The sequence below is a fragment of the Galeopterus variegatus genome, unplaced genomic scaffold (genome assembly GCF_000696425.1).
Source record: "Galeopterus variegatus unplaced genomic scaffold, G_variegatus-3.0.2 Scaffold47, whole genome shotgun sequence".
NCBI classification, from domain to species: domain Eukaryota; kingdom Metazoa; phylum Chordata; class Mammalia; order Dermoptera; family Cynocephalidae; genus Galeopterus; species Galeopterus variegatus.
In genome coordinates this window covers 1015572-1037841 of record NW_007726158.1, presented here as the reverse complement: position 1 = coordinate 1037841, position 22270 = coordinate 1015572, and the positions used below count along the sequence as shown (strand labels likewise).

General features: G+C 37.7%; 1 protein-coding gene across 3 annotated transcripts in view; it reads right to left on the bottom strand.

Moving 5' to 3' along the window:
* Positions 1 to 407: 407 nt before the first annotated feature.
* The window catches only part of TPD52L1 (tumor protein D52-like 1), a 93031-nt gene continuing 71168 nt past the window's right edge, over positions 408 to 22270 (bottom strand). The window contains exons 4-8 of one of the 3 annotated variants that reach the window (XM_008572454.1): positions 14705 to 14806; positions 11348 to 11362; positions 9195 to 9233; positions 6133 to 6193; positions 408 to 1069 (exon numbers count right to left, since the gene is read on the bottom strand). In XM_008572454.1, coding sequence (XP_008570676.1) covers positions 941 to 1069; positions 6133 to 6193; positions 9195 to 9233; positions 11348 to 11362; positions 14705 to 14806 — 346 coding nt within the window. In that variant the 3' untranslated portion in view covers positions 408 to 940. The remainder of the gene's footprint in view (positions 1070 to 6132; positions 6194 to 9194; positions 9234 to 11347; positions 11363 to 14704; positions 14807 to 22270) is intronic. The other 2 variants (XM_008572462.1, XM_008572470.1) reach the window with 2 other exon arrangements.

Genomic DNA, 22270 nt, shown 5'->3' with positions numbered 1-22270 from the left:
ATAACAAATGTATGTTCCCATTTAGAAGAAGGAAAGAGAAGCATATAAGGTGGAAAGTAAAAGTTACTAGAGAAATCTGAGTGAATTAATAAAAACATAATTTATTTCCATCCATGTGAACAATCTGCAAACTGGAACAGCTTGCAGAACTCTACTTCTCCCATTTTCTAGCTATTACCTTTTCAAGTTATTCCTTACCTGAGTAACTACTACTCTATGCAGACTGGAGATAATTTTAGAATTGGAGATTATTTTAGTATCGTAGGGTAGCTGAGGTTATAATTACTTTCATATTCTCTCTCACATTCATCAAATTAGCAGAGATTTAAAATAACATCTGTAGAATATGAGCTACCAACTTTAAGGTTATTAATAGCCTTGAAGACTTAAAGAAATGAAGAATTCAGTCATCATTAAAATCAATCATTTTAATTGCTTAAATAACCATCCATTATTGATGTAGATGAGGGAGATCACAAGTAGTTTGATGACAGCTGCAGTAAGTCATCCTATTATTGCTGGAGACAGTCATGAAGAGCTCCATCCTGTTGATCTGAATGAACTGAGGGACTCAGTCTTCAGGGACATGCACATGGTAAAGGAGGCCAAGCAAAAATCAAAGCGAATAATAGCTACACGTTTGGAAAATAGACGTTGAAATACACAGACAAGAGTTGTGACCAACTGCATACCTGCTCAAGTTGGGACATTTTAAAAGATGACAATTTATGAATATGGAAGTGTGATGGTCAACTGGTCCATCATCAACACAAATACAAATGGAAATCATTTCATTAAACTTTCTGGAGAGGCCATTTGAATAACCACGTCAAGGCCTCGGTTTTCCCAGTTGGATTTTGGTCTTCATATCTGGATATGCGCGGGCGGCGATGGGCTGGGCAGTGGCCGGCTCGTGGGCGCTGCGACAGGCTGGCTGGACCTAGCACTGCAGCTCCTCCTCCTCGGCCCGCCGGGGGCCTCCCGCCGAGCTCTGGGCGCTGGCATGCGCCGTGGAGCTCAGGACCTCCTCAAAACTGCCTCCGCTGGGGTTCGTCCCGCCTACTTTCGTCTGAAATGGGCAGATATGCAAAAATGCAGTCAGGTCTGTCATCATTTTGGTAATGTATTTACAAGAATAACAAAGGCTTGATGAGATTCGAGTTCAGAAATTTTTTTTTTCTTTAGAGGCGATGTAAGGATGTAGGGAAGTTAGGTCCTGAGTTCTGGGATAGGATTCCAAACTTTTTATTTATTTTTGTTTTGTTTTATTTGTTTTGTTTCTCTTTTTGACGACTGGTCAGTCCAGGGATCTGAACCCTTTACCTTGGTGTTAAATACACCATGCTCTAACCAACTGAGATAACTGGCCAGCCCCCAAACTTTAATTTTGTATAATTTTAGCAATACTCTCTTTATCTCTTCCACATCTAAGAGTCTAATCCCCTCAGGAGCATAATCAGATCTGTGGACTGCATCCTCTACTCACTCACCCAGAGAACCGATTTACCAAAATGGAATTGGATTTTAGATTCATTCCCCCAATTTCACAAACACCCTTAAGTGACTTAAACATAGGTTTTCCTCTTGGGATTTAGCAGGGCAATCTGGATTTCTGACAAATGTCTCTTGAAAAGGCAGACTACTTCAATCGAACATGGCTTCTGGTCTCTGCTTTGAGAGTTGAAGATCAAGTCTTAAGCACTGTTAATTTCACTTCTTTCTAGGAAATAGCCTTTATTGTAAAAATGTCCCCTAAAATGCAAAGTTATGATGCTTTCTAAGACTCTCTTTTTGTGTTCTTCTTGTTGACTGAGAATAGAAATATTTAAAAAACAACTTGCAATTTAAAAATATGGCTAAGTGTTTTGAAAAATTCCTTATTAAAAAACCCTTCAAAAATATTTAATGGCCTAAAATGCTTAATGTGTCTTATTAATAGACACATTGACCTTCCCTTATTTATTCACAATGTGGGAAAACACTTTAAAGAAAAGGAAGATACAGAATAGATAATGTTGCTATTGCCAAACCTCACTGTCATCAAAGTGTTCACTCAGAGGCATAAGATCAACTCTGGGGGATGTGTCAGTGCCACCTGGTCTGCCCTTTTAAAAACTTAACCCAGGGTTAAAACCAGTTTGGTCATTACAAAACAAACATTTTTCTCCAGTTGTCACTAAAATCCCTCTCTGCCTCTTAAATTCAATTACTAAATTGAATTTTTCCACTTGACTTGGGGTAAGAAAACTCTCTTGTAAAGGACCAGATAGTAAATATTTTAGGCTTGGGAACTACATAGTCTCTTGTCGCAGATACTCAAATTAGCTGTTGTAGAAAACAGCCACAGACAAGGCATAAGTGAATGAGCATGTGTTTCAATAAGACTTTATGTATGGACACCAAAATGTGAATAGCATGTAATTCAATTTTCACATGTCACAAAATATTACTCTCATTTTGATTTTTTTTAACCATTAAAAAATGTAAAACCATTCTTAGCTTACAGATAATTCAAAATTAGGTGACTGACTAGATTTGGCCTACAGGCCTTCGCAGGTGGACGTCTGGCACTGAGCATTGATTCTGCCTCAGCTCTGTGTTATCAGCACTGGGTGGGGGTGGGGGTGCTTACAACTATGTGATATTTCACCATGCTTCTTTCTTTCTTGAGAGAAACAAATAAGATTAATTCAGTGTACTCTACTTTATTGATTGTTCTCATTCTCCTCTTTTTTTGTTTTCATTCACATTCTCTTTTGCTTCTGTTTTGCCCTAGAAGTAACACACGTGTCTGTTTTGAATGAAACAGAATTAAGTCAGGTGAATACCAATTACTGATGTTTTCTTCCAGGCTTTTGTTTCATTCTTCCCTCCTACTTCTTGATTTTTTTCAAATCAGAATAGTAAGATAAAAATGGAAGGAACTTCTTTGAAAGGAATCAATTTGACAAAAAGGGAATGGAATAAGGGGCTTCTTAACCATGTCAGTATAATGACTGCAAACTGCAATAGGAAAGGACCTGCTTAAGCAAAAATGTGAACAATAAACCTCTCCTGGACCCTTCCTTCATAATGACTTTTATCCAAGAATTTGTCACTTTGTCCACAAAACTATCATTGTTCTTTGCATAAAATTTCATTTGAATTGCCAAGTTGGGCTTCCTAATCATTCATAATAAAATAGCTTGTTGAGAGGACACAAAGAAACAAAATGTGTAATATATCTTGCCTTTTTAAAAAGATTTTGAATCAGACCATGTAATGATTCATCAAAAAGCAGGTGCACTAAAAATATAATCTGCTTGACATGGATACTGAATGGTTGGGAGTAGTTACTCATGATTCACTGGAGCATGGTAGAATATGTCAACTGTGGTTTCATAGGAGTTGGTTCTGTGTCTGTTTGTTTTGGATGAAATAGAAAATGTGCTCATTGTACAAGAGACATCAGCTGAAGTGTCAGCAAGTAACACATTACAAGGATGTACACAGGACTACATTTTATATGATAATGATGAAATGGAAAGTTTTTCATGGAAAAACAAACTACAGAACTGGGTATAAAAGAGCAATTGCTGGGCCGGCCCGGTGGCGCACTGGATAAGTGCGCCGCTTGGGAAGCGCGGTGGCGCTCCCGCCCGAGGGTTCGGATCCCACATACGGACCGGTTCCCACTCACTGGCTGAGCGAGGCGCGGGAGCGACACCGAGGGTTGCAGTCCCGTTGCCGGTCCCCGGTCCGGTGCGGGGGCGACACTGAGGGTTGCGATCCGTTGCCAGACACGGAAAAAGACAAAAGAAAAAAAAAAAAAAAAAAAAAAAGAGCAATTGCTTTGGTTCAAATGCCACATGGTACGTGACAGATTGTGTGAAAAGGTGGCAGGGTGAGCCTCATGTCACAGCAGAACATTATTTTTCATGGAACATAAATATGATCATGATTCTGTTCCAATGATGTTTTAAAATCAAACTTAAAGCAGGATGTGAGTGGAAATATAAACCTGCAAGGAATTCCACTCATCCTTACTGATTCATGCGTCACTCCCTCAGCAGAAAACAGCATCACGCTCCATAACTGAAGAATGATGTAGAAATTTTGGAGAAGATTTAGAACACAAAAGTAGACTCTGCAGAGAATAAGCTATATTAAGAAGGGTTAAACATACCTATTATTTAGTATAGAGAAAAAAAAAAGGAATGAGAAATTTGTAATATTGAGGAAGCGGGAGGTTTTACACCAAGCATGATTATCAGCTATTCCCCATTGCCTGGCTAGGCAGAAAAATAGGAATTAGGCACTGGCTTTGAGGTGGTGTGTGGGATATGCCTTGTTAAACCCATAAACAATCACACAAGCATGGGATCTGCTTTCTGGAGGTCTTCACTCAGACTAGTATCTGGTGGGCTGAGTTAGTTATGTGCACATCTGAAGGAGGAGGCAGGCTCCCTACCTTCCATACCAATGAGGTGAGTACGGTGAGAGTGTGATCAGTGAAATCAAATGCGAGCCATGACCTTACCAGAGTTTCCTAAAAGCAAATGGAAATAGGTTGTTCTTTTTCCTTCTTGTGCTTGTTTGTATTTCCTTCTTCTAAATAAAACCTACAAAATACAACTTCTCCTATGTCAGCAACAAAATCTGTCCTCTTTGAGTTGTCTAAGGTTGAAAACCAAAAGCTGAGAAACTGACTCCTAGGATTTTTGAGGCTTTTGTTTTGATAGCAGATATTCTAGCAAGAGAAATGTCTGCTACACTGCATGTCCCTGCCTTTAAAAAAATTTCCCTACAAATGGCCCAATTTAATGGTTTCTCCTGGTCCCTGTGCACTCAATAAGTGATGATGTTGACAAATAGAGTAATGAAACTGCACAACTAGAAACTGCTGGTGAATGATGTCAGTGAGGCATAGTACCCACTAAGTAATAATTTCATTCTTGAGCCTTAAACACCTGATCACAGGCCTAATAAAGAAGAAATAGAAGACTATGAAAAGATCCCCCCCTAAGAGAAAGACCCTCCAGGTCAAAATCAATAAGAGCATTTGGGACCTCTAGTATGGAATAACTTGCAACTTCTTATATGCTAATCAGGCCACGCATGTGAGAACAGCATGTGATGGAGGATTCAGAAGCAGCTGGGTAATCAGCATGTGCACACAACTGTTTTTGATATGGTTAAAGACCCTACATATCCTAAATTTTCCCAGTAATAGTAAAATACAGAAATGGATTGTATACAAAATAGTGATAAAGATATGAAGATATAAGTCATTGTTTAGGGGGTCATTGTTTAGTTATTATATTAGTCATTGTTTATCTTTTTAAAATATAATCTTAGCAGTTTCAATGATTTTTCCTGTTTTAAAAGTTTGATATATTTTAAGACAAGACTGATTTTTATTTTTGCTCTTTTTTCCTCTATAGAGTAACGTATCTATGCTCAAACAAGAGGTCCAGTGAATTTTTTAAACACCTATCCTGTAGTAGGCATATTTGCACTTTACATTCAGGGATCTAATGCATTATTATAAAATAATACATTTTGTGACTCAGCTTAATTTTCCCCCTGTGATGACCATACTGTGCTGTGGTCAGTTATGTGAACTTAGTCTAGATAGCTGACAGTCAGTGGATGGAAGTATACATGGCACCAAATTTGTTTTTGCTGGTTCATGTCAAAACAAAGGAGCTTTGTGCGGTTATGGAACTTCCACTTACACTTTAAATGCAGAATTCATATATCCTTTACCCTATTCACAATCCTCTCTCACATATCTGCTTTGTGGGGGATAGCATTAAGAGACTGAGTGGTGAACACAAATCCCAATTCACTTTAATGAACAATTCACCCCTGAGGTTTATATAAACAGCTCTAAGGATACAATCACACTAATCAGTACTGGTTTCACTTATGGACTTATTATATATATATTTTAATAGATGTGTGTGTGTGTGTGTGTGTGTGTGTGTGTGTGTGCGTGTGTGTGAAGAAAAAGGTCTGACTTTATGCAAGTCTGCCTTCTTGGCTGCACCGAATGCTGGCAGCCCTGCCTGGCCTTCGAACTAAGGGCAGCAATTACTAAGCTGTCCTGATTCAATGGACTCAATCACACAAAATGCACTTCATCTGTACCTTAAGGCTTGTGACAGTTGTCTCAACCCTCTCCTCAAATGATTTGAAAGTAGGAGAATTCCTAAAATAACAAAAAGAGAGAGGTCAGCTCCAAAGCCCTAGCTGTCTTAGCAACCATGCTGTTTGGTTTTCTGTTATTTGTAAACATCGCCTCTGCAGCAGAGCTGGCTGTCAGTTTGCCACCTACACCAACCATGTTGCAAAATATATTTCACTTCTGCTAGGTTAGGTCCAGAAATCATAACCTGGCATGAGATTTTCCAAGTAAAATGGTCAGATACTCAACTGCAGACTAAATAATACAGCATTTGACAGCAATACAACTATAGTAATTCTGTGGTACACTGTAAATCATTTCCAATCAGTCAATGAAGTGAGTGATAGTTTAATTTTTCATTTACCAACTAATTGCTTCTATCATGACACTCTTCTTCCCAACTCAGTTTTTTTGTAAGCAATGACGAATCTGTCTGAAGAAAGTCATGTTGAGTTTTTCCACTTGGAATTTTAAAGTTATTTATTTCAGCAAATGTGAGACAAGACAGAAATAGCTCAAGGAAAAAAAAAAAGTTCGTAAGTTTTTCCTTTTCCATGCCTTAAAAAGTAATCATTTGACAACTTCCATGAAGCGGTATTTGTGAAAGTCAATGCTTTTATTATTTTAAGTTGAAATATACCCATTACCTGATCAAAATAGTATAATTAGCAACTATTATTTTTCCTCCTAAAGAGGAGATAGCTGTTCATTCTCTTACCAGACAGAACCTATGGTATTTTATTTATAAGACTCATTCACTGTGTTAAATCATCTACATACCATCTTGTTGCTTTAAGCATTAAATACTTCATTTGGTGCTTTCTGGTTTCCTATATTGGATTTGGCCACAGGACTTGACAGTTTAATGACATCATCACCATGAAAAATATCACCAAGTCCAAATAAAGAAACAGGGACTGAACTAAATGTATCTTAAATCTTGTATCCATGTCAGCTTTCAGTAGCAATGACTGCCATCGGGTCATATAATTCAACTAAATGTTACTATACTTGATAAGACACTTGTTATTCTCTCTCGAGTGCAGAAAAGTAAAATAAGAGGAATTGCATAGAGGAACTTTACAAGGGTAAATGGCGATGGGTTTCATTGTGTGGTGTGGGGTGAAGCATGGCCCTGATACTGTCAAGAGGCGACTAGCACAGAGAATATGTTTTTGAGTGAATTCGGCTTTGTAGGGTATTATCTCCTGAGTCTTTGATGCTCCACGTGGTCAGAAATGCACCTGCATTCAGGCCGTATGGATGAACAGCGGTGAGTCTAGAGGACCCAGGCATGGCATCATACCTCGTATGACTCAAACATGAATCAAATTCCCATGAGTAATCAACCCTCCATTATACCTCTGTTTGACGATGAAATATTTATGTAATTACCTTTGAATGACTCAAAAGTATATATTTATTCCCACTTCACTTCCTCTGCAGGCTTTATCTAGCCAACCCTGCTCACATGACTGCCTGTCATCCATCAGTTACAGATCCACAGTGGGTAGATGGTCAAGCCTAGTGGTCCATGATAACATGTTACCTGAGTAAACTCATTCTTTTAAAAAAAGGTAATTTCAGGCGAGCTTATGCAGACTGCATTTGGCCCATAAGAGAATAGATGGATTCCTGGTTCACAGAGCAAAACCATGTTAATTTTTTGCAAACCTGCTTTGGACACCTACACTTACAACTTAATGAGTAAAGGATCTCAGAGCCTCAGGCTGCATTACTCAATTTGGGTGTTCTTAAGCCATTCGAAGAGGAACTAAGCAATCTTGAGTCTATACTCCCTATTAACCACCAAATACAGAAATCCAAATACTGTGGTCAAATTTCCAAATCAACCAATTAACCAAATAACCCCAGTGTAGAAGAGACTTCATCAGACACACTAGAACAGACATCCTTCTAATTAATTACACTAGAATGTATGCTGGAGAACACGGAGAAACTGTTTAATCAGATTTAATCATATCATGTATGAGTACAAACTTTCAGCACTGCAAGTGACCCTAGAAAGATCTTGACTGATGTCAAACTACTTAAAGCAACTGAATCCCCACTATAATGTACTCAAACCATAGTATAAAGCAGGTAGAAGAGGCATAGTTCTGACTGAAGTGGGGGAAGATTCCAGAGGCTTAATCTTCTCCTACTACCTATGGCAACCAAGGCAGCTCTAGGGCCCTGGGAGCACCTTGGGAAGAGCAACAAATCTGGCTCTAGCCTCTTATTTTAAATATGATGAAACTGATTACACTGAGGTGACTTTCCCAAGGCTGCAAAGTTAATGCTCAGCAGAGCTGGGCTACAACCTGCATCTTCTGATTCCGAACCTAACATTCATTACATTCCTGTATCCTCTATTACAATTAGTTTGATTTTTAACTAATTCTGTCACTAAGCCATGCAAACTTGAAGCTGGCAACATCTTTCTTATAAGTCTTCTTCCAGCCAGTAATTTTAATGACATCTGATTGTTCAACAGACATCTCCCCTTAATATCTGCTTTGAAAGTCCTAATAATATCTTTTCTAGAACTATAGCTCTTAGTCTCCTATCCTTTCATTTAAACTTTCTCCTAGGCTTGCATTTAATTCTGCTGAAATAAGAAATGTATTTCCACCTTTGCAAGTGTCCTCAGAATGTTACACAGGCCCTGTGCTAAGTGCTTTACACAGATTGCTTTGTTTATGCCTCAAAACAACCATACGAGGGAGGCCTTATTTCTTGCAATGTGCAAATAAGAGACTGGAAATGGAGATAGGTTAAGACACAGGAAAGGCTGAACTTAAACCAGTGTCTGGTCAAAAGTCCAACCTATTACACTATACTTCTACAGAATTGTCAGCTTTTTCTTCTGAAGACCATTAGAGAGCAGAATGAGTCAGGTCACAGCACCACAGCAATTTCCTTTCAGAGAAAGGAGGAAAAAAACCCACAAGTAAATATTGATATGGTAGCACTTTGAACACATTCTATATTAATGTTATGTAAAATATTTTATACACATTACCTCATAGCAGGCATACTTATGGAATGGCGAATGGAGTAGCTTCAGGGCAAAAGCAGATTAAAGAAAAAAAGAAAGAAAAAAGAAGATAGTACAATATAAGTACATGAGAAACTCCCTATTCATAGTTCTAAAACAGCAATTTCAATTATCTGAAGTATTCTCTGCCCACCCAACCAAGATGATATTTGTTTTCTTGGGTATAACAGGCCACAGTCAGCTTCCACAGGTATAAAGGAAGAATAGATGGCTCATGGTTTCATATTACATGTTACTTCCTGTAGGCTCCCTGTGCCAGGAAATCTGAGAATGTCTGGTGTTCCCCTGGTGAGCCCAACAGCCCATGGGCATCCTCTCCAGGTCCAGCCTGGGTTTCCACTCCCTTCTCCTGCTCAGGAAGACAGTAAGGAGCAGAGGGCAGTATCCAAGAAGTACAGGCAGGAAGGTAGAGAATCGTTCCATTGTAGAGAAACTGTTCAGAGGAATGTGCATAGCTAACATAAGACATTCAAGCAAGTACACACCAGGCAAACACAGCTCACACAGGCCAACATGGGGCAGGGACTTCTGCATCCATCCGGTTTGCTTGTCAACAACATCTGGTATGACTATAAACATTCCTGAGACTTTTAAGTTTTCTCATCTTATACTCCTATATTAGCCGACCCATCTCCCCTTTGATTGATTGCCTGTTATATTGTCTTATTCAGAAATCAGGCTGGGCGGGAGGAGGAATCAAAATGGCGCCCACTTTCCTGGGCTAGTACTTGCACCCCCTCACACTTTCCAACACGTTCTCTGCTTTCTCCTGTCCCAAGAACCTAACCCTTCCCCGACCATATCCAGTGAGGTCCTTAGTATGTGCAGCATGTTACTAAAACACAAGAAGAAAAAAACCAATGAAATTCAGGGGATACTTATGGTCTTACCCTGGACACTATTTAGAAAAATATTTCCTCATAAATTACATTTAAAAAGCATCACTAAAAGAAATTTATTAGCATTACCAATCTGCTCATCTCTTTAAATATAGGCAGTTTTCTTGGGGAAAAAACTAAAAAAAAAAAAAAAAAAAAGAAGAAGAAGAAGAAGGCATAATTCAGAGGCCTGGGGCTGACAATTGCAGACTTGTAGAGGATTCTTAAAGCAAATGTACTTCACAGGGCCTGGTTTTCCAAAGCCTTGCAGTTTCAAATATTGACCTTGAGGAGGACTGGAAATTTTCCTCAGGCTATAAAGTCTCTGGTGTAAGATAAAGATTTCTGGCACAGCAAGGTTGCTGGCTCAAGGACAGACTAGTTACTGATTGTTATGTAAAGATACTGAGAAATTGCTGTAAGAGCACTTAATTGTCTAATGGAATGTCATCTGCCTTGTTTCACTGAAAGTTACCAGCCTATATTGTTAAACTATAATCCCACCTATGTCTCTTCCTGTAACTTCCTGGTCTGGAAAATAAATGCAGGAAGAGAACCTCAATTTGGGGTTAATTCCCCAAGGAAGGGATACCTCTCGCTTGAGGGTTTCAGGAGAGATTAACCACTTCAGGAAGTGCTTGCAAGAGATGGGCTTTGAGAAATCCTTTGAAGCTCCATCACCCAGAGGAAGTGGGGTGACAAATCCGTGGGGGGCAAAGAAACACAGACTTCTTAATATATGTGCTTTCCCAGTAATCTTTCTTCCCTCCAACTTCAAAAGGTACAGAAAGTTGAAGGTGATAGACAGGCACAAGTAACAGTTATGAGAAATGCAGAGAAACAACAATCTAGAGAAAATAATTTTCTACTTCTCAACTTTACTTTCTAGAAGTTTTATAAAAATACACAACTCTCAATTTCCAGTTTCCTTTTTGTTCTTCTTTCAATTCTATGGACCTCTGCCAATGTAGGAAGAAATGATGAAGAAAAAGAGATTCCTAAAAGATTACTCAGCAAGTAAAATTGGTATGAATGATTCAGAAATGAGGTAAATATGTATTTATATAAATTCAAATATATTAGATGCCGTGTGATCTTTCTTCCTGATCGTGAACACACTCTGGAAAATAGAGTCTAGTTTTTTGGTTGAGGAACAGTGTGAGAGAAACAGGGAGCTCTGGGAAGTGAGGGAGCAGCCAGGGAGCTGGCAGAGCCCCCCGCAGCCAGGCCAGCACTTACCCGATGGAGTGAGACCTGCAGCCAGCAGCACAGGAGAGAAAAGCAGGAGAGAGTTAGCAGAGAGCAGGCAATGTCCCCTTTCAAGAGCCCCAAAGCAAAGAGGAGGTAACTCCATCCATCACTCTTATTTTAAGTACACTGACTTTTTTACGTCTTCCAGATTACTTTAGCAACTTGTTATATGTTTTGCTTCTAACTGTTATTTCCATGGATATACAGCCATGATTGGACTCTCTAATAAAACTACATGCCTCCCCCAAACATTTTGTCCCTACTGGATCACAGTTACAACAGACTCATGGAGAAGTTCCAAAAAGATGCCGGTATTATTATAAAAATGATTTCAACAGCTTGCATTTCTTCAGTTACTTTCCTAAATGTGACCTCTTTTAACTGTACAAGAAACCTTTTATTTAGCGGGTATGAACAATGTCATTTTACAGATGGAGGAAGAGACTGGGCAATTCCATGACTGGGCCAAAGTGAATCCACTTAATGGCATCAGGATAAAAAGAGAATCTTATATAGCTGGAGAAATACAACTTATTTTTACAAAGCATATAAATTAAATCCTAACATAGTGCTTTTCGTTCAGTTATTAAAAGGCCCAAATTCGAGGTTTTCAAAATCTGTACGTATTAGTTTGGAATTTCTTTTAAAAAAAACTGAGAGGTACTGTTTTTCTTCCAAAGCATCTGAATTTTGCTGGCAATCTTTTTCAACAAGTTCATAAATTTGTTTGCAGAATGCACAAGAAAATTTTAAAGTGTAACTAACAAAAATATAGAAGAATATGGTACTTTTAATCAAAAAGGGGCTTAAAATAAAATGTCTGTGGTAAAATTTTAACATTTCCTCACTATCATTTTATATTTGTTTATTTTTTGGTTTTTTTGGCAGCTGGGCAGTACAGGGATTGAACCCTGGAACTTGATGTTATCAGCCCCAGGATCATTTTATAAATTGACACATTAATTTGAAGAAAAAAGCAAAACTTACTAATTTTTCTCATTTAAGAGTCTTTAATTAGTAAACTTAATCAATTTAAAAATGACTTTTATGTATATTACTTATTGTAGCATAATTTAAAACTAAAAATTCTTTGCAAAACTTACTACTTTCAAAGGGAGTTATCCTCATTTATATACTGATGTTAGACATTATAGTTTGAGAAAAATATAAAAATATAAAATATTACATAAAAATACAGCTCTAAATTTTTCAAACACTAAGAAATATTTCAGGACTGTAATTAAGTCTCTAGTAACACAGGCTGCATTTTCCAATATTTTTAGTCACACTTTATAATGAAAGTGTTGTCTCCTCTATATGGGGAAATAATCGATAAAAAGTTTGGAACTCTGAGGAAATAGGTTATCCATTATGCTAAAACAAAAGCAAATTGACACAGAAGGAAAGGCAGTCAACACAGCCTTGATATTATACCCAATTATATATGAACATGACTATGTCAACTTATTCCTTGCACATGTGCAACACAGTCTTCATTCTTCACTACTTAGAAAAACAATGAATGGAGCCTTTATGAAATGCAGTGGGTTCCTGGTAATGGACTCTCCCTAATTTCCATCATGTGGGGTCACCTTGTAACTGAGACAGTCACTTAGTAAAGATAAAAACTAGCATTTATGGAGTGTGTAATACATGCCGGGTTCTCTTCTACTACTTTTATAACAACCCAATGATGTAGTTAGTGTTATCTCCATTTTATAAATGAGAACACTCAGGTACAGGTGAGCTAAGTTAAATCTGTTCTCCTCATAACCTGACCACCTGAAGCCAAATCACCTAGGAGGTTGTTACAAATGCAGATTCCTTGATGGGACCACCCAAGACCCACTGAGGCACAATCTCTGCAAGGAGCAATCTGGGAACATGTATTTTAAACAGGCTTCAGAGGTGCTTGTAAGGTCCTCTAAAGATGGAGAAACACTATTCTATTTGGCAGTATTATGCTGAGATCCCAGAGCTCAAGTAAAAGATTTCAACAAGAAGGTAAAGAATTTTATAAACATGGCAAAATATACTTTCTCAGATACAAGTAACAGAATCTTTGCTGTTTTAAAGGATTATTTAATTATTTCAGATAAATGTTTTTAATGCCATTGAAATTGCTGCAAATTTTATTTGTAATAAAATTTATTTATTTTATTTGTAATAAAATTAGAAGTAATTAATGATCCAGGAGATTTACCTGTTCACCACATGCTGCCTCTGAAGAATTTCGAGAGCTTTTTGTTATTTCAGTATTAGTAAAAATTAAGATAAAACAATGTGCTCAGATATATGCATACGTCCTTACTTAACTCTAGCCTCGTGAATGCATAGTTAAGATGGTGCATGAAATATTGGGCACAATCCAGCAGTTTATGAAGCCAAAAAATAATCTAAACATTAAGATATAAATATTTGCCTCTAGGTATCAAAGTTGAAGGGTAATAAAGTAATAGTTTAAGAATCCAGTAAAATAAGTACATACAGATTTTTAAAAAAAATTTTAAACAATGAATTTGATTTCTAGAGAGAAAAATAAAACTGATTTCTAAAGAAAAGTCTCCCAAAGCATATCAGTCAAACTCAAAATAAACTATGATAGGTCTTTAAACAAGCATAAACTATGAGAGCCATAACTCTCTGTACAGTAACTTCCTTGTACATAACATAAAAAATAAAAATGGCAAACAGTACATTTTTTTTCTGGTAACTACAGTGAAAACATTTGGTTCTTAGCTCAAAAATCTACCTTGAGGTTCATCCTAGTTTTATGTAACAGAAAAATACTGAAAATAGCCAAAATGTGTATAATACTTATTTAAATGTATTGCTACAGCTATGTATTAGAAGATAATATAGCCTTTAAAAATAAAGGTGAACTAAATATTTATTAATATTTTCACAATATATTGCTAAAGTGAAGAAAGAAAACTACCAGGAGCATAGACCATATTGTATCTACTCAGAATAAAAGAATAAGTCTGTATGTATTTAGCACTGAAAAAATATACTAGATGGATCTATACAAAAGTGTAACCTAGAATAGTTTATCAGAGCATATTTCACTGAATGCATATTTTAATTTATCGTTGTAATTATGTCTAGTAAGATTCAGCATGGGCTGCATTCTTTCGAATCTCTCCTCATTACCCTGTGTCTTCTATTTTCACTACATCAGGTCCTAGTGGGAAGGGCATCTTTGCCCCCTAAGCGACATTTAGGCAGAAAATGTCCCAGTATAAAACTTTGTCTTGGTCACCAATCAATATCAGCCATATAACACTGTCATCCATTAAAATAAAATAAAATAAACACTGTTCCCATGGTTCTTTCGCATAGTACCTCATGTCTCCAAACTTCTTGCTGATGGCCGTCCCCACATTGCTGAAAGCCGCAGTTGCCTTCTGCCCTGCATGACTCAGGGTTTCATGTGTTTTTTTGTACCTAGAAGTAAAACAGAACAGCAGTAAGCAACACAGTTTCTAAATCATGACCTCCCATAAAACATTCATCTTCCTTCTCTCTCCTTACTTTGAAAATGCTCTTTCTAAATAGATTTAGGAAGAAGAGGATTCACAGAAGTTAACTGTTTCCATTGATTATTTGGGGGTGATGGGATGACTTCTGTTCATCAGAGGGAAAGTCAGACTATTACATCTGAATTTGGGAAGAATATACATGTACAAATGAAGATCTGAATGTGCAGTTCTCTCATCACAAGTAATGGAACTACTCACAGAGAGTTAAAGAAATGTATCAGTTCTACAAAGAGACACCTGTCCATGAATGCTCCAGCCACCAAAGTTAACACAGAAGTTAGAAAATGTAGATTTTGAGGAGAAATCTTAAGCATTTACTGTTAATTTGGGTAAAATTAACCAGAAAAAGGTAAAATATAACTAGCTATTTAACTTATTTTTCTAATATTTATAGCTAAGAATAATAAGGGCACATAATCTGAAGATAATATAGTGACCTTTTTTTCTAAACAGTTTTAGGAATACAGTACTGTGGTTATTTGTTATAAGCCTATGTCCTCACTGGACTGTGACAATTTGGGGGCAAGGAAGCCATTCACCTTTATGTCCGCAGTATCTGGCAGAAGGATACAGGAAAAACAATAAATACTAGATGAATGACTGGATGACATCAAAGAGGATGCTCCTGTGACACTGAACTGGGAGTAGTGGCAATAGGAAGAGAGAGAAGTATGGTGGATTGCAGAGACAGAATGGATAGATTTGACAGGAGATTATAAGTGAGAAATAAGAACGAGACAGAAAGATCGTTCTGAGGATGTGACCATGATGAGAGGAAGGACAGTGGTGTTGTCCATAGGGCTGAGAAATTTCTGAGTTAGTTAATAAAGGGGAAAATAGAAGGTCCATAACTTGAGGGAATAAAAAAAATCAGCAAATTTTTTTTGTACAGATTAGAAAAAAACCAAACAAACCCAAAACTCATAATACATATGCTGTCTTCTTTCAATTCATGCTGCTCCAGGTAAGTTCGCTCAAAGCTACCTGAAGCCTGTAACACTTGCACGTATATGGTACCTTTGAGAAGACTTTACATCAGATAAAATTAGTTGTGTGGTAATTTCCCTTATCCCTATACCCCGTCCATCTTCCACAAGTCATCCATCCCTAAATATATTATAAGACTCTAGTGGATGCTTGAAAACAGGCCCCTTGGTCTTCCCTGGGACTGAAATCACTTTATTAATAGGCATTTTATTATTCTCTTCTTGTTAACAGGGTGGAATGAGTCTATAACATAATTAGTACCATATGTTATTTACTTACAAGATGCCTGTCTTTCAGGAAGTGTAAAAAACATATAGATCTAGACTATAAGATCAAATATGCATTTACTGAAGAGACATTTCCTACCAAAATATGGAAAGACCAAGGGGAATAAGGATCAAAGAAGAATCTGGTGACTGGGAGATAATTTGTGTCTTACAGGGGATTGTGGAGTAGAATGGGGAAGGAGGATCCCAGATGGCACTGGATCAGGCAACTAAAGAAAAGTGAGAAGATGCAAGAAATAAACAGCTTTTAGAAAGTGTGCCTATTTTTAATGAGAAGGTACAAAAATACTGGCTTATTCAAATTACAATTTTACTACATGATTTTAGGTTTTAATTATGAAAAAAACCCACATTTTTTGACCACATGAAGCCATGGAATTTCATAAAATGTTATTATCTAACTTGTCATTGATGATAAGGCAGTTAAAATAGTACTAAATGTTAAAGACCAGAAATAAAAACATCGATCATCATTACAAGATTTAAGGTGTGGTCTTGAAATGACACGTGCTGAGAATTCTTCAAAAGAAACTTGCTTCTAAATGGGCTCCCGAAGCAGGATCCTGAACACTGAATTAACCAGGTTCAGAAATAGTCTTTAAAAGCAAGATTTAAATGTAGGTTTTAGTCTTAAAAATAAAAGGACATATTTACAGATAAATAAAAGTCTGGAATTCCTATCCCAGTTATACTTTTAGGATGCTGACAAAGTTTTCACAAAGTAGTAATTGGTCCATGAAACCAGATCTGTGGAAAGTGCATTTAAAAAAATGTAATATGTATATTCTAGAAGTGAGGAGATCACAGCATTACGGGCAGATAAAACGTGTTCTCGCACTATGGACTGGCATTCAGAATTAGGCACATTCTAGGACTCTTTCCACTAACATCACAATTCTGAAAAATGTCAAGAAAAACTTTTTTCCTTTGCAAAAGTTTCACATGAATTTGGTAAGGAAACAGAATACTCCATTAAATGCCCCAAATAGGAGACTAGCATCATCTTTGACATTTCTATTTCTTTTACCCTCCATATCCAATCCATCAGGATACCCTGTTGGTTCATTTCAGCTTTCAAAATAAATCTAGCATCTATTTTCTTACCACCTCCACTGCTCTCTACCTTAGCTCAGTCCACCATCATCACTCACCTGGGCTCTTACAATAGCCTCCTAACTAGTCTCCTTACTTCTACTTTTATCCCGCTGTAGTCCCTTCTCAACACTGCAGCCAGAGGTATCCATCAAAACATGAAGCCAGAGCATGTCACTTCTCTGCTCAAAACCCTTCAGTGGCCCATTTCACTCAGAGTAAAAAGCCAAAGTCCATATGGTGGGCCTTACGATGGCCCCCACTAGCTCTCATCTCCTCTTTTTACTTGCTCATTCTGCTCCAGCCACCTTGACCTCCTTACTGTTCCTGGAACATACCAGGCCCTGTCTGACCTTAGGGCCTCTGCTCCAGCTGTTCTGCTTTGTGATGACATCAAATCTAGTAAAAAAAAAAAAAAAAAAGGGTTGTGTTGTATTGTAAATGTCCCACTTTGAAGAATTAAAAAGGCCTAAGCCTGTACCCTTCAGGAGGCATTGGACAGAGACAGTCCTATCTGGGCCAGAGGTCCTTGGGGCCTTGGCCAAGTGGATACCAGCAGAATGGAGCTGAACTCTGTGGGGAATGGAAGAAATGGAAGTAGAAAAGGGAATCAAGGAAAGCTGAGGGAGGAAAGTCTATCAGGCATCCACCTAGCACTGGCTCTGTACTGCCTGAAAAGTGACTCAAGGGGAACGTGAAGCAATGTTCTATAATGTCTGTGGCCTCTACATGAAGTTAGGACTGACTACTGGGGGGAAAAGGCCTTCTTGTGCTGGTCCTGCATTTCTCCAGGAATTATTTATGATTAAACCAAACATTTGATTTTCTTTAAAGCTATTCCGTGTAGTTTAACTTTATGTATGTATTTTAGAATGCTTTGAAATTTGAGATGAGGTTACTTTTGAATGTCCACGTGTGTGTGTGACATTCTGAATTTGATGGCTTGATTTAAAGACAGCTAGCTAGAAGGAAGTACATACTGTAAGCAATAGATGTTAGCTACACTGTGTTTTAAACACACTTCTATAGCAAAATGGAGGTGGATGTGTTCAGGAATCTAACTGCTTAAGTATGGTATTAGTGCAATTTATATCCCCGCCACGAAAAATGCAACTTTATTTCTATGTGAAATTTCCAAGTTAAAATTCAGTCATATGGATAGTTCAGTGCAGTGTTGCTATGGGTCAAATGTATCCCCCGAAAGCTCATGTGCTGGAAACTTGATCCCCCATGTAAGAGTGTTAAGAGGGTGGGAAATCTAATTACGGTATTTGAAAGGTGGGGCTTTTGAAAGATGATTGGATTGTGAGGACTGTGCCCATATGAATGGATTAATCCATTCATGGAGTAATGTGTTGATGGTTTAATGGACTGTCATGGGCATGGACTGGTGGCTTTCTAAGGAGAGCACATGAAAGAGATCTTGCCATTCTCGCCATGTGATACCCTGGTAGCCATGGGACTCTGCAGAGACTCCCCACCAAGAAGACCCTCCTCATATGTGCCCTCTGGACTTTGGATATCCTAGCCTCTGAAACTGTAAGAAATAAATTTCATTTTCTTATATATTACCCAGTTTCAGGTATTCTGTTATAAGCGACAGATAACTGACTAATACTGGTGTTAAAATGTTAAGACACCTTATTTCTGAGAATTCTTTAATGTCAAATCTGAAGGGCACTAGAGCTCAGTCTCTTCAAATTACACATAGTGAAACTGAGGCACAGAAGAGTCGTGTGACTCCTCAGTGACTAAGGTAAGGCTAGCACCCAGTCCACTGTGCCTCCGTCAATCAGAATGTCTTATTGCCTTGGAGATGGTAGACAATTGAAGGTGAGTTAGGTCAGCTTTCTATAGCTCCAGTGTTCATAAAGGAAATAATAATACTGTATTTCAAGAATTCTAAGATGTACATTTTTTCATGTTTTTATACCTCTTCCCTAGGCCAACCCCCACATTTCTTGAAAACAATTAGTAGCCATTTACACACATTACTCAGAGAGCAGTAATTGAGAGAAAGATTTCAAGGGGGGTAAGCATTATATGTGAGGAAGTAATTTCCAAGAACTAAGTAACCAGGGACTCTGTGAGAAATAGGCCATCGGGCTCACAGTACTTAAAAGCTCTACAGAGCACCACTCACATCATAGTCTAAGTGAGAGTGCCTCAGGAGTTGTGTGCTGCACAGACCTTGTAACTTTATGGGGCACCCTGATTGAATTTGACCTTAACATTGAGTAATATACATCCTTATCCAGAAGCTAGAAGCCTAAGTCTTGAGAAAAGATCCTCCTATCAGGCCACTGGTAACTCCCAGAGAAGCTGGTATATATGCATTTTACTCCCTTTATTATGCTGTGGAATTTGGTACATAATTTGTACTGCTGATACTTAAAATTTTTTTCTACTCTATCATATAAACCTATGTTTAGTAATATTCAAATAATGAAAAACAACTTAAAATACTAATCTTGTGATTGACTTGACAATCTTGTGATTTAAACGGAAATGAGATCTAGCATCTCTTATTTTAAGCTACACATAGGTTACACCATTGCTAACTTACATTAATGATAAAGCAGAGGAACATCATGTTTTCTTTAGGTAAAAGCAGAAATGCTAAGATATGCTCAGGGTGCTGCTGTCAATTGTTCGTTAGCTGGCAGAAAAATTGGGAGAACATGCTTCCAGAAATCTGTTCTGTGACTGTCTTCTGTGTTCCCACATCCCCTTTCGAAATGTTTTTCCACGTATTGTAATCATGGTTTTCAAACCTGTCTCCATGACCTGCCTGAACTTCCTGAGGGCAGAGCCACAATCTTGTTTGCCACCACTGTATCTCCAATGAATAAACCACAGGAACATCCACATGAAAGCCAGACAATGGAAACAGAGTCTAGTTCAATTCCCAGACTTCAGCTACAGGTGCAGTCAGAAGTTTCCAGTGTGAAGTTCCTGACTCTGGAAGAAGACATGCCTTAAGATGAGTGAGGGGAAATTCGCCCCTGTGTGCTCTAAACCCATTGCAGCCAACAGACGCTCTGTAGGGACCTGCACTTCCCAACAAATCTCGAATCTGGTCTAGGGCTGAACCTTTCTTTGGCAGAGGTTTAACCCTGACAGCAATAGCCACTAATGTTTATTGAGTACTTCATATGCATTAACTCATTTAAGGCTGTTTACTGGGAGAATTTTGTTTGTTTGTTTTGAGTCCAGGTAAACCTCTTATTTTTCAGTGAAAATCAACAGGAAAATAGGCTTTACTTTTTTCAGAGATTCAGTTTGCTGGAATGGACAGCATTTAACGTCCAGGGCAGGTTAGCTTTTCAGCCAGCACACTGAAATGGGATCTTCAGAAGTGCAGAGTAAGGGTCTCTGCAAGCCAAATAAAAAGCATTTTATTGATTATTTCATGCATAATCCTCTTGGCATATGTTACTAATTTGAAAATCAGTGTTAATATACAAAAGGAGAAAGCATGCCATCTTCTAAACTGTTTTGACATAAAATATTTTTCTACACATGACAAGAAGAAAAAATAAAAAATTCAACGTCCTATTTACAAGAAGATATTTCACAGCACAAATATATTTTCCATTATGAGATTTTTTAAAAATTCCTTTAATGGTTGCATATGCAGCATTTCACTAAAGACACAAAAAACTTTAAGGATTATTTTCTTCTAAAGTCTCCTTAAACATGTTATCAAAACATAAATTTACCACTTGAATCTAGAAAAAAAGAATCCACTTCTGCCTTGTGTAATAAGATGAAAGCCTTAAGAAGAATAGAGAACTGTGTGAGAGATTGCTATGTAAGTCTTTTTAAATTAGGTCTTCAATCTTCAGTGGCACTTCCACACGGAACAACGCTATACAACAGGCTCCCCACAAAAAGAGATGACAGTCATTCCTGATCATAATGGCTTGAAAGTCTTAGGAGCACAAAAGGAAAGAGTAAATAAATCATCAACTAAACTTCAATTTTCAAGCACTGTGCATTTTTTAAACGCTGACTATGAGGCATTTACTCCTTTTTACATAGGATTATGTTTTAACCTTTCAAAAATATGGGATAGTTTAAATTCCTTTTCAAAATCTTTCACCCTCTTTAGACCTACCATTTGGTCTCTGGCATAACTTAGTGGGGTTTGCCAGTGGGGGAAATTGAGAGGTTAGCAAAGCAGAACACTTATTAAATAAATGAAGTATATCGGTTTGAACAGCCCACCACAACGTGGCATGCCCTGATTAACTTCTACCTACAGAAGAGTTTCAATTTCTCTACTTTCTTCACCCCAAAGCCACTCACCTCCCCCATGCCTCCATGAAGGCTAAAGACAACATAGAAAAGCAGGAGAAAATAAGGGGATGTGGGGTTGTGTGTTTTTAGATTCTCTCAAATCTAAGCATGTTAAAAACTATGACAAAAACAACAGCAACACCAAACCCTGGACACAGATGATCACCTGCTCCTGTGTTCCTGGAATCTTCTATAAAGATCATTTTAGTCTGCTGTGTAATTATTCCTACTCATCGGTCCTATTCCAATTTGAATCCTATTGCAGACTAAAATATGCCAAGATCTTTTATTAACATACCATAGATTTTCTTTTCATTATAAATCAAACTAAATGGGTCATGATTGCTTAATCAGTATGCACAGTATTGCCTCTGGGAATCACACACATCCTCTGACAACCAAAATTCTTTTTACTGTTTTGAAATCTAATTCTACCCAACCTGACCTGACCACAGCTCATCATTCCCTCACATCAAATATTTCATCATTTGAGGTATAGATCTTGTCCTGGAATGGTATCATGATCACTAACAGAGCAGGGATCTAATTAATTCAGGGGGAGAGTAGATTTTGTTTTCTCTCCCCCAGCTTATGATTAAGACCTTTCCCTTTCCCTCAGTAGCCAAGAAAAAAGGGTTGGAGAAAGACCCTCTCCAGAAACTATACGGTTGATAGACTGATGCCTCCTCCTCAAGAAAGGG